General features: G+C 41.8%; 2 protein-coding genes across 2 annotated transcripts; one reads left to right on the forward strand and one right to left on the reverse strand.

Annotated features, from left to right (window-relative positions):
- Positions 1-840: 840 nt before the first annotated feature.
- On the reverse strand, positions 841-1236 carry MRS44_014058 (uncharacterized protein; the record flags this gene model as incomplete). The annotated part of the gene is made up of 1 exon (XM_065618251.1): positions 841-1236. The coding sequence occupies one exon, from the start codon at positions 1234-1236 to the stop codon at positions 841-843; it is 396 nt and encodes a 131-aa protein (XP_065474323.1).
- Positions 1237-6083: 4847 nt separating this feature from the next.
- On the forward strand, positions 6084-6938 carry MRS44_014059 (uncharacterized protein; the record flags this gene model as incomplete). Its single annotated transcript, XM_065618252.1, has 2 exons — positions 6084-6283; positions 6341-6938. 2 exons carry the CDS (start codon positions 6084-6086, stop codon positions 6936-6938), a joined length of 798 nt encoding a protein of 265 aa, XP_065474324.1.
- Between the last annotated feature and the right edge of the window lie 6659 nt (positions 6939-13597).

Genomic DNA, 13597 nt, shown 5'->3' on the forward strand with positions numbered 1-13597 from the left:
ATCGGGAGGTCAGAAACGGACGACACGGTAGCGAGAGATGCCACCAAAGGGCGTCAAGAAACCCACATTCAGCTGTGGCTCAATGCCATGCGAAGAACGGGACAAACCCACGCTCAGTGATCTGCATGTCAAGAGCTGGAGGACGGGACGCGGTAGCGAGAGGCACCACACAATACAATACAATTTATTGCGCTCGGCGGCTTGTTTTGGCCGAAAGGGTACTCATCACTAATGCGGCACCACACAACGACGCCCGAAATTGGCATTTGGCTTTGGCTAATGTCCATATACTCCATTATCACCAGCGCTGCCCTCAAATCAAACAAATCAAATCCGGGGTCATATTTGGGATATTTGATGGCCCTCGACGCTGGATTTGTTATTTGAAATATTTAATCAAATATTTCAAATATTTCAAATCTCAGCATCCGCGCTCTCTTATACCGCTATTTCTAATCTCCCACTAGAGCTCATCTCTCCCACCTGCTGTCGGGCCCAGCTTCACCGCACCATGCCTGACCCAGTTCTTGAGGCATTGCAACTTCTCCAATGTTTCCGTCGTCATTAAAAGCCTCTGCGACGTCAACATTAACTTAGCGAGGCTAAATAACCTCTCACAATCAGTCGCCATTGCCGGTATGGCAAGTATACTAAGAGCCAACTGGCTGACCATTGGGAACTGCCCTTGGCGAGCTATCTACCACTCAATTGGATCCTCGATTTCTTGTGGTTTTAACCGCAGATACCGCTCGAGCTCGCTGCCCATCACCGTAGTCTTCGCTGTCCTATTTTTGACCCACTGCTTGAACACACTATCTTCAGGTGTTTTCCGTAGCACACTTAGGATGCAACAGTCTCCGCAATCGCCTTTCGCTGCTCATCCACCGGCCGGTTGCAGCGGTACCAGCGGTCGAGGTAGTCAGAGAGTCCAATTTTGGCGTCCCTCACCCACACAAGCTGCTCCTCCGAGGCCCAATTCACCTCCAGGTAGCTCATGCCGAGTGATAGATAGAGAATAATGGATGCGGCAAACAACGGCGACTCTTCAAGCTTGATATAGTACTCATTGAGTTTCTGCCAGGCAGTGATGATTGAGAGTCTCAGATAGCGTCGATGATCCTTTCCGATGTCGTCAATTCCCGATAATCCTGATGGCTTGTCTGATCCATCACATTGTGCCAAGCCACGACCCCGCAAAGAGCTTTCCGTTAACTTTCGCGGATATATAATATCCATCTCGCAGTCCCTAAACCGAGCAGGAAGCTACCGATTTCGGTCTGGTCGCCCTCGGGGCAGCTGAACCTACGAGTTAGTGTTCTCCCCTACTGCCTCGTCTGGGGCAGCCTAATAGAACAGCTTCCGATCCTCTAAGTGTTCCAGCAAGTATTCCATGCCTGTCATCACCTCCCAAAGCCGTCCATGACCTCACTCACGCCCCACCCCTGCGTTCTCATGGTCTGCAGATAGAATGGCTCCAGGATATATTTCACTTCTTCCAAAAGCCTCCAGTCACCTCCCTTCGACGTGTCGGCCTCGGGTAGCCATCTCCCCACGTCTAGATAGACCAAGAACGCACTAATGTCTCCCTTCTTGACGAGTACTCGAGAGATCATAAGATAAGCGGAACTCCATCTCGTGTCGTTATTCATGACCTCTAGCTCCGCCGTCGACTCACCCGCCAAGAGATATCCCTATGCTTCGTCCTTCTCGCGTGAGATCCTCTTAAAGAGTTCGCACCTCTGAGGGGATAATCTAATAAACTCGATAACATTATGCAGCTTTCCCACCGGCCTTTTCTTTCTCCGGTATCCTAGGTCATCCTCATGGCGGCCGAGAAGGTTAAAAACCTGCGATTCAGCCTTAAAAGCCTCGAAATCTTCCCCGTAGAGGAACGCACGAGCCACCAGGTTTAAGATATATCCGTAGCAGCGTATACATCTAGCCCAGATATCCGCCGGTCCTATCTCTATATTAAGGCTTCCATAGAAGCTTTAGAGACAGTTATCATTCGAGGATACATTATCCGAGATCACTATCCCAACTTAACCCTCTATCTCGAATTCCCATACAACTCGTAAAAGCGTTACGGCGAGGTTTTCACCGCTATGGCACCCGAGCTAGCGTCGGAGTGCCAATAGGGACGACTAGTGCTTGCCTTAGCGGTCAAGAAAGTAAGCAGTAACCGCCATGATAGCGTGCTGATTAGGCGAGGTCTATAGCTTAAACCCGAGATGGATTTTAGTGAGGGCATCTAAGAGCTCCTACTTAACCCTATCCTTCTTAGACTTATATATATCATCCAGCAGATGGCTCATTAATTACTGGCTCCACGGTACCTGGCTAGATAGATGAGGGTTAAGCTGCTAGGCTAGCTATTTAAAAAAGGGATCGGTAAAGAAAAAAAGGGAATATCGGTATTAATTAAAAGCCCTAGGCTTAGTTCTTAGATTATCTTAACCTTAGCCCGCGGCACGGCGCTATACTATAAGCGCGGTTGCTTAGGACGGTTAGAATCATCGGTAGATAGGCCTATGTTGGCGCTTTGACTACTCTCGAAGATCCTATGGGACCTACATATAGTCAATATTACTTAAGCTCGCGATAGCTTATTCTTATACTTACGGAGGTGGTTAGCTGCTAAATTAGTAGTAGCAGCGGCGAAGAACTTAGGCTAGCTCTTTGCGTCGCATAAACAACAGGCCTAATAAGGGTTTAACGGGCTATCATTAGCGTTAACTTTAATAAGAAAAAAATCCATAACGCTTAATCTAGCTCTTTTATCTCTTTGAGCCCTTTCGAGATAAGGACTTTTCTAAAATATATCGTTTATTCCTCTATATAGCTTACGGGAGATCTGCAACGGTAGGATGATCTATTAATGCCGTCTGCGTCGTCGATTTAAACTAACTCGTTAAGTTCCTCGGCGGTCAGAGAAGAGCAAAGGCGGAGGGTAAAGAAGGAAGCATAATGCCGTTGGGTTCCGTTGGGTTAGGCGTCCATCAGAGCTGGCTAGCACGCGTCGAGAGAAGTCAACAAACTGCCAAAGACGCGGTCTGATGATGTGGGGGCGAATAGCAGGGAAATTAAGAAGCTACTTTGTCCCTAGCGCATCTAGAGTAATGTCTGAAGGTAGCTCACTAATAGCGACTGTGGGCAATGGCTCTGATTGGCCAGGCCACTAACCGGATTCTATCACTCACCAGGTTCCGGGTAAGTTCACTAGCAGCCCAGCCGGTTAGACCTCAACCTCATATCACGTATCAAATATATCAAATGACATTTCAAATTCGGGATTTTGTATTTGTTTGATTCGAAATAAGATTTTGGCATATTTGATTGATTTATTTGGCAGTTTGTTTGATTGCATTTGATTTATGGGCAGCGCTGATTATCACTCAGGTGCGCCGTTCCCGCAACGCTGCAACACGCCCCGGCTTCACAACAGGACTACCGTATCGACTCGACAAATTTGCAAAACTTGGTGGGTCTGAGTACCCTAGTCCGTGACTTTTTAATTGGTTCTGGCCCCATAAGTTCAAGTTTAGAGCCAGCCTCTGCCGCCTCGCGAGCTGCCAGTCAGAGCCTCTATTGCGGGATAGCGAATTAAGAGCTTAAAAACAGAGGCTAGCAAGGGTACTGAGACCCACCAAGTTTTGCAAAATTGTCGAGTCGATACGGTAGGTGCGCCTCCGTGCTATAACCGTACGCCTCACAGCGGCAACTTTTGGCCTTCAACAATCGGTTCCGAAGAGGGGGGTCTGGAAGTGCTTGGAGTCGATGGCAGGGGTGGGGTTGGTGACGGTGGACTCCGCAAGGCCCCATAGCCGCTCAATGAGGGTCTGTTGAAACAAAAATGGGTTACCCCCAGAAGACTGTTGAGACTTATACTTCAACAGGGTCAGCGTGCACCTATCCGGACTTAACAAACCCATGGCCGCGGAAGAATATTTCACAGGACCTACAACTATATCAGCTGCAGATTACTATAAGCTGACATCTATGCGATTGGTCCAATGTGCTCATTCTGTCAAAAACTAACCTCCACTCAACCAAAACCTCGACGTGGTCGCGCGTCTCCATACCGCCTGGGTCGGGCGCCCTCCGCCCGAACGGGTCTCCGCGGGTTCGGACTAGTGCAGCCTGACTAACCTTTTCTCCGCGGGAATCATCAAGGTGCTAACTCCGCCTCATCTCCACCCTTAGTGCCGCATTTGAGAATGCTCCCGTCGCGAGCGATGTCCCCAACTGAACAAAAAAATCGCTGCCGGAGAAATTAAGCGTTGATTTACTAACTTCGCCAAGGTTGACTTTGCCATACTTACCTAAGGCTCGTTACCCTGGCAGGTGTACAACAATAACGGTCGTGAGTGCAGGCATCATGTGGAACTTGCAAGGGGATAAGCGAAGTCTGGTGGAGCTTATTCCATGGGATGCCGTGGATGAGAACCACCAAAGAATGCGAGACCAACGACTCGCCTATGGCTGGCGCGCCGAGAAGTACCTAAATGGAGAGACTGCGCGATCCAAGGCTCTACAACTTTCTATTGGATTGTGAGCTTTAATATCTTCAACCGCCAAACCTTACCATAACAACCCATACAAGTTATATCAGAGGAGGTAGCGGACAGAACGCTTCTGCTCAAAAAAACACGTTATGAGATGCACGAATGTAAGTTGAGGTGATCACCACGTATGGCAAGAAACTAACGTTTCAAAAAACAAAGGAATGCAAAGAACTTGTCGATTCAACAACTGCACTGTATCCTTTCAAATGTCGAGGACCTCCCGCCAGGTCACGGCAGAGGGGAGCAGCCAATTAAAATGCATCGGATCAAAGGTACCTAGCCCCCACCTATTTTAGCCTATGATAGAAGTACCAGCAATCTCTCGAGTTACAAATTGCTACATCACACTGCTCACATCCTCAAATTGATTGACGGATAACGGGTTCTGGGGCAGCTGCTTGACAATAAGCTCTCGTCGCGGCACTTGGAAGGGTTGAAAATCGAAGCCTCGGTCTTCGGCAGGCAGAAAAGCCGGTCTCCGGGTGCTATCACCCTCATGCTCTTGAAGGCTATTATCTTCATTGATAAAGCTGCTGTCATCATACGCGTTGAGAGCCTCCGCCGATATCTTTATAGGTACCGATTGGGAAGTCATTGATCAGTCCGAAAGAATTTCTATGAGGATGTAGGCGGAATCAACCAATGACGCATCATAAGGTTCCCCTCATGTACCTCTTAGAAGTTGGGGCGGATGTGGGGCTCGGTACGGCCGGGAGGTTTTCCACAACTCGAGGGATAATTGATATTGTTTTGCGGTCGCGAAATGAGGGTGTTGATGATCCGAATTGGTAATTGGTGGCGGTTGGGTGGGGTCGGGCGTTATCAAAGAAATTGTTAGGGGAACAGGTAAACAATTCACAGCTCGAATCCTTCCACTCCTCTCTTTCACATGCCAAACCTTGATCTTATATGGAAAGATAAAAGTTCAATATCACATTAACAAAGGGTTACGTGACTGTCAGCAAATACGAGGACAAAGCTGCTGCATCCTGCGGGTCACATCGGCCCAGAGCCACTTTGCCGAGTCAGGTGTCCCCCACAAGTAGCGAATGCGTGCGAGATTCATTAGAGAATAGGTGACATTGCAGACTGCGGACTGGGTGGGAAAGGTTGGAGTCAGCCAGGGAGGTCTTTTCAGCCTCTAAGTCAAAATTCGGAGCTTAGGACCGTAACGAAGTCCTGGTTGACTGTCGGCAAATACGAGGATAAGCTGACACAGGAATCTAATGGTGACACCAGGCCGCCTTATCAAGTACGAGATGGTGTGGGTATTACCTTCGATGATGCAACTGCAATTGATTCACAGCATCAGAAGCTCCTCTCACCGTTGGGTGGTGGGCCAGTATGTTATGTAGGCAGCTATTTTCCTCCTACCGCACATATACTTCAGGCCATGCTATATAGGCACCTTAATCTCTCTTCGTATTGTCGTGCTTTTCTCATCACAACCCCTCGTGCACACTCCACACAAGCCCACAGGCAGCGTTGAAGTGCAGTACTTACATCTTACTTGGTACAATGGCCAGCGAGCCTAGACCACTCGTCATTCTCTGCGACGGCACCTGGGCCGGCCGTGAGACGGACACAAGAACGAACATCTACCTCCTAGCAAGGATGGTGGGAATCGACATCGAAAATCCCACAGACACAGACATTCATATTTTGGACGATTCGGCGTGGTACATCCACGGCGTCGGGCTCGGAAGCACGTTCCTAGAGTGTGTATACCCCCAACCTACCTTCGGCGCTGGCCAATGATTACTAAAATGATATAGTTACGTCTTCAACGGCATAACAGCGCAAGACATCGCTGCGCAATGCATAGCAGCCTATCGGTTCATCGTTGATAATTACAGCTACCCCAACCGCCAGGTCTGGATGTTCGGCTTCTCTAGGGGCGCATTTATAGCTCGATCGGTCGCGGGCATGATTAACAATTGTGGCATCGTCAAGTGCGTGATGAACGATGACGGCACTGTCAACAAGTCCAAGACAGATTTACTCTGCCACCAGGTCTACAGAATCTACCGCTCTGACGATCCCATCCATAAACCGCACTCGACCCAGTCCCGGACCTTCCGTCGAAACGCCAGCTGGCCCCTAATCGGCGACGAAGAACCGAGCGATCAGCCGCTGATCCCGCCCGTAAAATTCATAGGCGTCTTCGACACTGTTGGCAGCGCCGGAATCCCGGACTTTATAGGTGGCGTGGGGCTGGATTGGCCTCAGTTCTATGACCAGAACGTTTCAATGGCGGTCGAGCTTGTCTACTATGCCTTGTGTCTTTATGAATGCTTATATGTCTTCCCGCCCTGCTATGCTAGACGTAACCCGTACCCCGGGAGGCTAGCTAACTTTAGAATCACCGAATAATAGTTCCCTAGTATATATTATGACCTTAGGCGGCAGCGCTTTTAGTTCTTATATATATTTAGCGGTAAATAGTTAGAGCGGCTATTAGCGAGGTGGGATTAGGCGAGTAGGGAGGTCTAGCTAAATAAGGTGCTTATAGACTTAGGTTTAAAGTAGATGCTTGAGGCTATATAAGTGAATAATCTAGATAGAGAGGTTATCTTTGCTTTAAAGGTTAAGTAAGAAATCGCGGCGGCGAATTAATAAATAATTTAAGAAAACCGCTAAATAGGCAATAAGGATATCTATATAAACCCTATAGGGTATTTCTTATTTAGGAGGTTAATTATATTAGTATTAATAGCGCTTTAAGGGATAAGATAGTAGAGGAATAAGATTTATTAGCTCTTTTTTATAATTTAACCTTATATTATAGCGGACCTAAATTTATTAATATATAACTTTTAGGTAATTAATTAATTTATTATAGGCGCTAGAGATTAAATTATTAAAATATTAGTAGAGATAAATAGGTTAAGATATTTATTAGAGACTTTTAAGACTTAATAATTAAGCTATATATTTATATAAAACTAGGCTTAGTATATATGCCTTATAACTCTAGCACTTAAAATAAAACCTTATTTAGTGCTATTAATATATTAAATTTAAATAAATAAATTACTAAATAAATTAATTAAATAAATTAAAAACTTATTTTAATCTAAATATATATAAAATATTAAATTTTATATATTATTTAAGATATTTAATATATAATATAGCAAGAAAGTATTTTATATATAATTAATTTTACTTTGCGGTAGTATAATTAAACTTAAGTTTAGTAGAGGTTAAGTAATATTATTAAAAAGTAGGCCTTATTAATATAAGATAATATAATTAATAAGCCTAGTAGTATTAAGATTTATAAGCTATATTAAAATAAGTATAAAACTATACCGGTAAAAGTTACTCTTATTTATAAGGCTTTAAACCTAGTTATGCCTAATTAAATGATTTTATTTAATGCGGTAAGTTCTAGGCATAGTGGCCTATATTAGGCCAGAGGAGATAGCGGTTCCTCTAGATCTATGATACCTCCTATAAGTCACGGCATAGTTATGGCCTACTCTATTCGTAGGTTTTGTCCAAGCGAGGCGATAGTAATAAAGTGACTTTTTTAGTCAAGGCAGCCACTAAGGTAAGTAGATCTAGGCTTTTTAGAGGATGCTCCTAAATACGTAGGTTTCTCCGGTGAATTGCTCTAGTAGAGCTAACTTTAGAGCACGAGGAAAGAAAGGCGCATTATGCGCACATCAGCGACCACGGGGCGACCAGCTGTGACGACGAATAAGTGGCTGCCCGTGCGCAGGACTATGAAAAGGTGGTGGTTAAGTTTTTTATAGAAATGCTAAAAATCCTACCGGGGCATAAGCCGGTGCCGCAGAGATTAAAGAAAAAGAAGAAATAGGTAATGATAATAGAGAGCGAATTATCCCAGTGAGGCGCGATGTGAGCTTTTGGTAAGTCTGATAGTGTAAGATTACCCTACCTAAAGGATTACTTATTAGGCTCGGGATTAATATATAAATTGGGGGCATGCCGCTCTAAGGCAATAACGGGATGAGATAGTTAAACCAATAGTTTTTAATCATTTATTATATTAATCCGCGGGGAGAATAATAATATATCTCTTGCTTCTTGCTTTTCCTAAGACCTTAGATATTGTAAAAAAGCTATTAAAGATAAATCTTTTATGGGGTAATGCTATGTTTTATTAAGTTAAATAGTTATAAGTAGCAGACTAGGATTAAGGATTCTCTGCGTTACTAAGTTTTTTTAGAATATATAAAGGTTTATAACCTAATAAGAATTACTAGCTAGGTATTATTAATTACTTAGCTATATTACCTTATAGGTATTAAAGAAGTAGTATAATATCTTATTCTCCTCTTAAAGGCTATATAAGGTTCTGGTATATTATAGCTATAATATAACTATCTTATAAAGTGCGCTGCGAGGAGGCCTAGGTAATTACCTAAAGGTTAGCTCTTTTAATAAATAGCTATATATAGTGCGCTTTAAGTAATACCTTGCTATCTATGCTGCTAGAAAGTTATTAATTATTATAACCTAGTTAGTATATATTAAGTTAAGTCTCTTAGCTTTTATTAGCTATATATCCCTTATTAATATATTATAATGCTAGAGTAGCTAAGATCTTACCCTAATAATTATTTATACCTTATTAGATTTTTAATAATTACCTCGCATTGCTATTATGCCTTTAAGAAAGCCTTATATGGTTTAGAAGGCTAAGCTAATTAAATAGGATATAAGAGAAGTCCGAGGCGGTGACCCTAGGAGTCCTTATAGCTAGCTTAGCTTCGCGGATAAGAATAGCCGCTATATAACTAATATTAATATTTAGTTTATAGACCCTGCTAATTATTGCCTTATCTTTTAGACTGGCGACTTAATAACTAAGACTCCCTTTAGGGACTATATTATTTAAGCCCTAGAAAATCTTAATAGCTTAAAGCCTTATTAAAGCCCCCTAACCCTTAACTTCCTCTATAATAGCTTTTTAGATATTAGTGCTAATATTATCTATAATACTAATATACCTAGACCTAATAATAATATTACTAATAACCTAGATACCTTTTTTAATACTAATTTAATTAACTTTAAGCGCTTAATATTATTTATCTAGGGAGAGTATTATATTAATAGCGGCGATAGTATTTATTAATTATATATAAACTAAGGGAATTATATATATAACTATTAGTAATACTATGAGAATAGCTATAGTTAGGACGGCGGTATTATTATATAGTCGCTTAATAGTAAAAAGTAAAAGTATTTTTTTATTACTTTTACTAGGTAAGTATTTAAAATAAATAAAGATAAAAAGCTAATACGCGGTAAGGTAATATTAATGCTATATAATATTATATATACTCTGCTATTTATTATGCCTACTAGGCTAGTGGTTTCTAGATAATTAAGTAGTATATAGATTTACTCTGCCCTTATTAACCCTAGCGGCCTAGATAATATGCCGGGGCATAATAATAAAGTAAGGCTTATTAACTATATAACTAACCCTGCCTCGCTTACTAGGTAAACTATCTAGAACTAGGACGGTAAGTTAAGGTAACTACCTAATATATTACTCTATAGAAAAAGCACTATAAGGGACTTTAATATAGGGCCTAAGAGCTACCTTATAAATAATCGCGATAGTGAGATTATACTAAAGGATATAGGGGGCGCCGAAGTAGATTATATATTATACCCGGCGAATATACCCTCTAGATAGTGGATTTCTTTTTAGACTAACTAGGGAATTTTATTTAAAATAAAACTAGCTAGCTAGTTAAGCGAGCAAGCGCGGTTTAGTTTAATCTAATCCCGCGATTTAATTATTAGGTAGATCTAGCTTAGATATTAGGTTCTAAAGGGCCTATTATAAAGTTAATACCCTTTATATAGGCTATAAATATTAATAGTTAACTTAGATAATTAAATATTATAAATTAAGTTTTAAATCTTTTAATAAAGCTATTTTTATATATATAAAAGGTCTTATATCTTATATTTCTAGTATAAGTAGCCTAGATCTAGTATTAATAAAAGTCTTTATAATATAAACCTTAGGAATAGAGCGCTATTATAATTTTTACTTTAGTTTAGCGTAAATTTATATTTAATTAATTATATATAGATTAAGTACTTTATTAATTAATATTATATAAGAGTTATATATCCCCGGTAGATCTATCCCGCTATTCTAGAATCTGCTATTATCTTATAGTTAATAAAGAGTATTTATTTCTAGTAGCCCTATTTGACTTATATCTTATACTTCGCATCGCTAGTATTAAAACTATTTATTATTAGCTATATTAAGTATAGTATTAATATTATTACTTATAATAATATATTAGTTTCTTAGGAAATAAAACATACCCAACACGTCTGGGATAAAAGGGTTAAATCTCCTCTTTAAGGAGGATTAATAAACGCGATTATGCGAGCTTCTCGCTCACTGGGGAATAATAGAAAGTAGTAAGGGCAAATAATTAATTAATAGTAAAGAAGATTATCATAGAAAAGTGAGCTTAAAAGCTTCTCTTTTTTAGCTAATATATATAAAGATAATAATAGTTAGAAGCTCTCGCGAGCCTCCGGCCTTTTTCTATATATAAAGAAACTGCCTTTAGGCCTAAAATGGCCTAGCTGCTTTTCCCATGACATACTAGTTCTTATATATTAGCTCTAAGTTATCCTTATTCTTAGTCTTATGGATGCAAGTATTCTAGCTAGTAGTATAGATCTCCTTATAACTCGTATCGAGAAACTAGATATTTAGCTTAGTAACGGTTAAGAGTATATCTAAGGTCGATAGGGCGGTGGTTGTGAGCTCGTTATTAGGGCTGAGGACTATAGTAGGGTTGAGTAGGAACTTGACCTCGTACTTAGGCGTTCGGGCGTTATATTTAGCGCTGCCTGCGTTGACGGGACGAAAATGGCGGTTATGGCGAATAGCGGTGCGGGGAGGGCTATACCTTGTGTGGTATCTCTAAGTTCGCGGGTAAGGTTTGAATGAAGCGGATAAGGGCGACTAAGCAGCTGTAGTTTGTAAGAGCAGACTAAGTACATAGTAAGTGTGATAGGAGCTATTCTTAAATAAAATGCTAAAAACTCTCCTATAAAGTAAAATATTATACTAAAAGTCTGATAATACCCCGTATTATAAGGCGTTAAAATGCAAAATTATAAACTTTTAAAAAGTAAATTAAAAATATAAATAAAATAGCAAATAGGTAGGAACCTCTATATAATACTTAAACAGATAAGGTATTTTAGAATAATTTTTATATAATTTTTAGTAAGAGTTTAAAGGCTATATTTAAGCCTGAACTTATAAGAAAAATCTAAGAAAAGAAGCCCCTAAGATATAGGGTATTATTGTTAAATTGAGCCCTGTACGCAATAAGCTCACGTGGAACCCGAAGAAGGAAATTGGCCCAATTAGGCAAGAAGGAGGGGGAGCTGCGTATATCATAAGTGGCGATGACCTCAGAGTCAGATTGAACTTAACAAGAACAACACAATTGTAGTCATCTTGGTGCCACACGTGCCTTCCGACATGTAAATACTAAGAAATTTTAACTGCGTCGCTCGCTTGTCTGCGTCGCTCGCTTATCACAGCACTAGAGACTCTAGCTCAGCACGTCCTGTGCCCCAATAGGGGACTTTATGTTAGACAGCGCACCCTCACTAGGTAACTGATGATTAAAGATGATATTAGGATGATCTTGAGTGTATTGATGATGTTCGTTGTGTTCGTCCTCCTTGTTCTTCGTTCTCCCTCGTTGTCTTTGTATCTGAGGGGGCAAGGCCAAGATACTAGACCTGCTGATCCTGCAACAGATCTGTAACGCTGTTCTGACAATTAAGGTACCATGGGGTGACATCTTCCCTTGAGGTGGCTGCCTGTGTAACATCATGCATGCCACTTCTCCAACACTCTACGGGTCTCACGCCCCCCCGGACGAAAAATACACATACATACATACATACATACCGCCGGTCTCACCTAATTTATAGTGGAGGTACCAGTACCTCCTAACTTCGCAAGTTGGAATTTGCATCCAATATAACTCGTACTTCAACGTCTCCTACGCAACATGGATGTTTCATAGATATCGGTTAAATGCCTTATTCGGACCTACAAATTGGATTGCCGTCGAAATTTTACCCAGCATCTGATTGTGGATATTCGCTGAGATGATGAGCGGTTGCAAGGTACCTATTCTGCCATGGATTTCTCTTGTACTCGCTAACGCGTCTTAACAACGACGCGCTACTATGACCAGTAAGACACGAAACAGGCTGGGTCGCGTAAGATCGTGTCATTGGGCTTCTCAACGCGTTTACTGAACATACGCGAAAACTAGTCCCCGGCAGGTTTCAGCCAATCGCGGTGCTCGTTCGATCGAACCCTGGGCTCCGTTCGATTCGCATCGAATCGAACGGGCTGGTGGTAGGTTCATATCGAATCGAATGTCTTGGCGTTCGATTCGACATTCGTAAGACTTGGCGTAGAATGAATCTATCGATTCGACTCCCCATTCGATAGATGTCTATCCCTATATAATAATCACTATGGTATTGAGATATCCTCAAACCATACTAAATCTTAGCGGTATATACCACACCAATACCAACTCATACCAGACCATTCCGATCACTGAGACAATCCCACATGGCCCTCTGTACTACGCAATAAAACTGCACTTGACGGACGCGGCAATTTCCCTGATCACTGAACAAAACGTGAATGAGACTAGCAGCCTGTGAAGGTCGGCTCTTGGCATTACCTGCACCAACGGGTCCATAGAAGTTGTTAAACTTTTTTTTTTCCCCCAACTTAAAAGGAGAATACCGACCTAACTTAGGTATTATAGCATAATATCCCGCCTTTTGTGACGAATTAAGCAACCATTCAAAAGGGTAAGGTGTAAAGAACAAGTAGCAATAAGTTAGCTGAAAGATTAATAACTGTCGCAGGTACTGATGGGCCATGAGGATCAAATGAGCGCTTTGGTTTTCTATCTAAAGGAGTGACGAGAGTCGGTCTCTTATACCTGGGTTCAGTCTGC

The sequence above is a fragment of the Fusarium solani genome (genome assembly GCF_023522795.1).
Source record: "Fusarium solani strain SB1 chromosome Unknown bctg00000010, whole genome shotgun sequence".
In the NCBI taxonomy this organism is placed as follows: Eukaryota; Fungi; Ascomycota; class Sordariomycetes; order Hypocreales; family Nectriaceae; genus Fusarium; species Fusarium solani.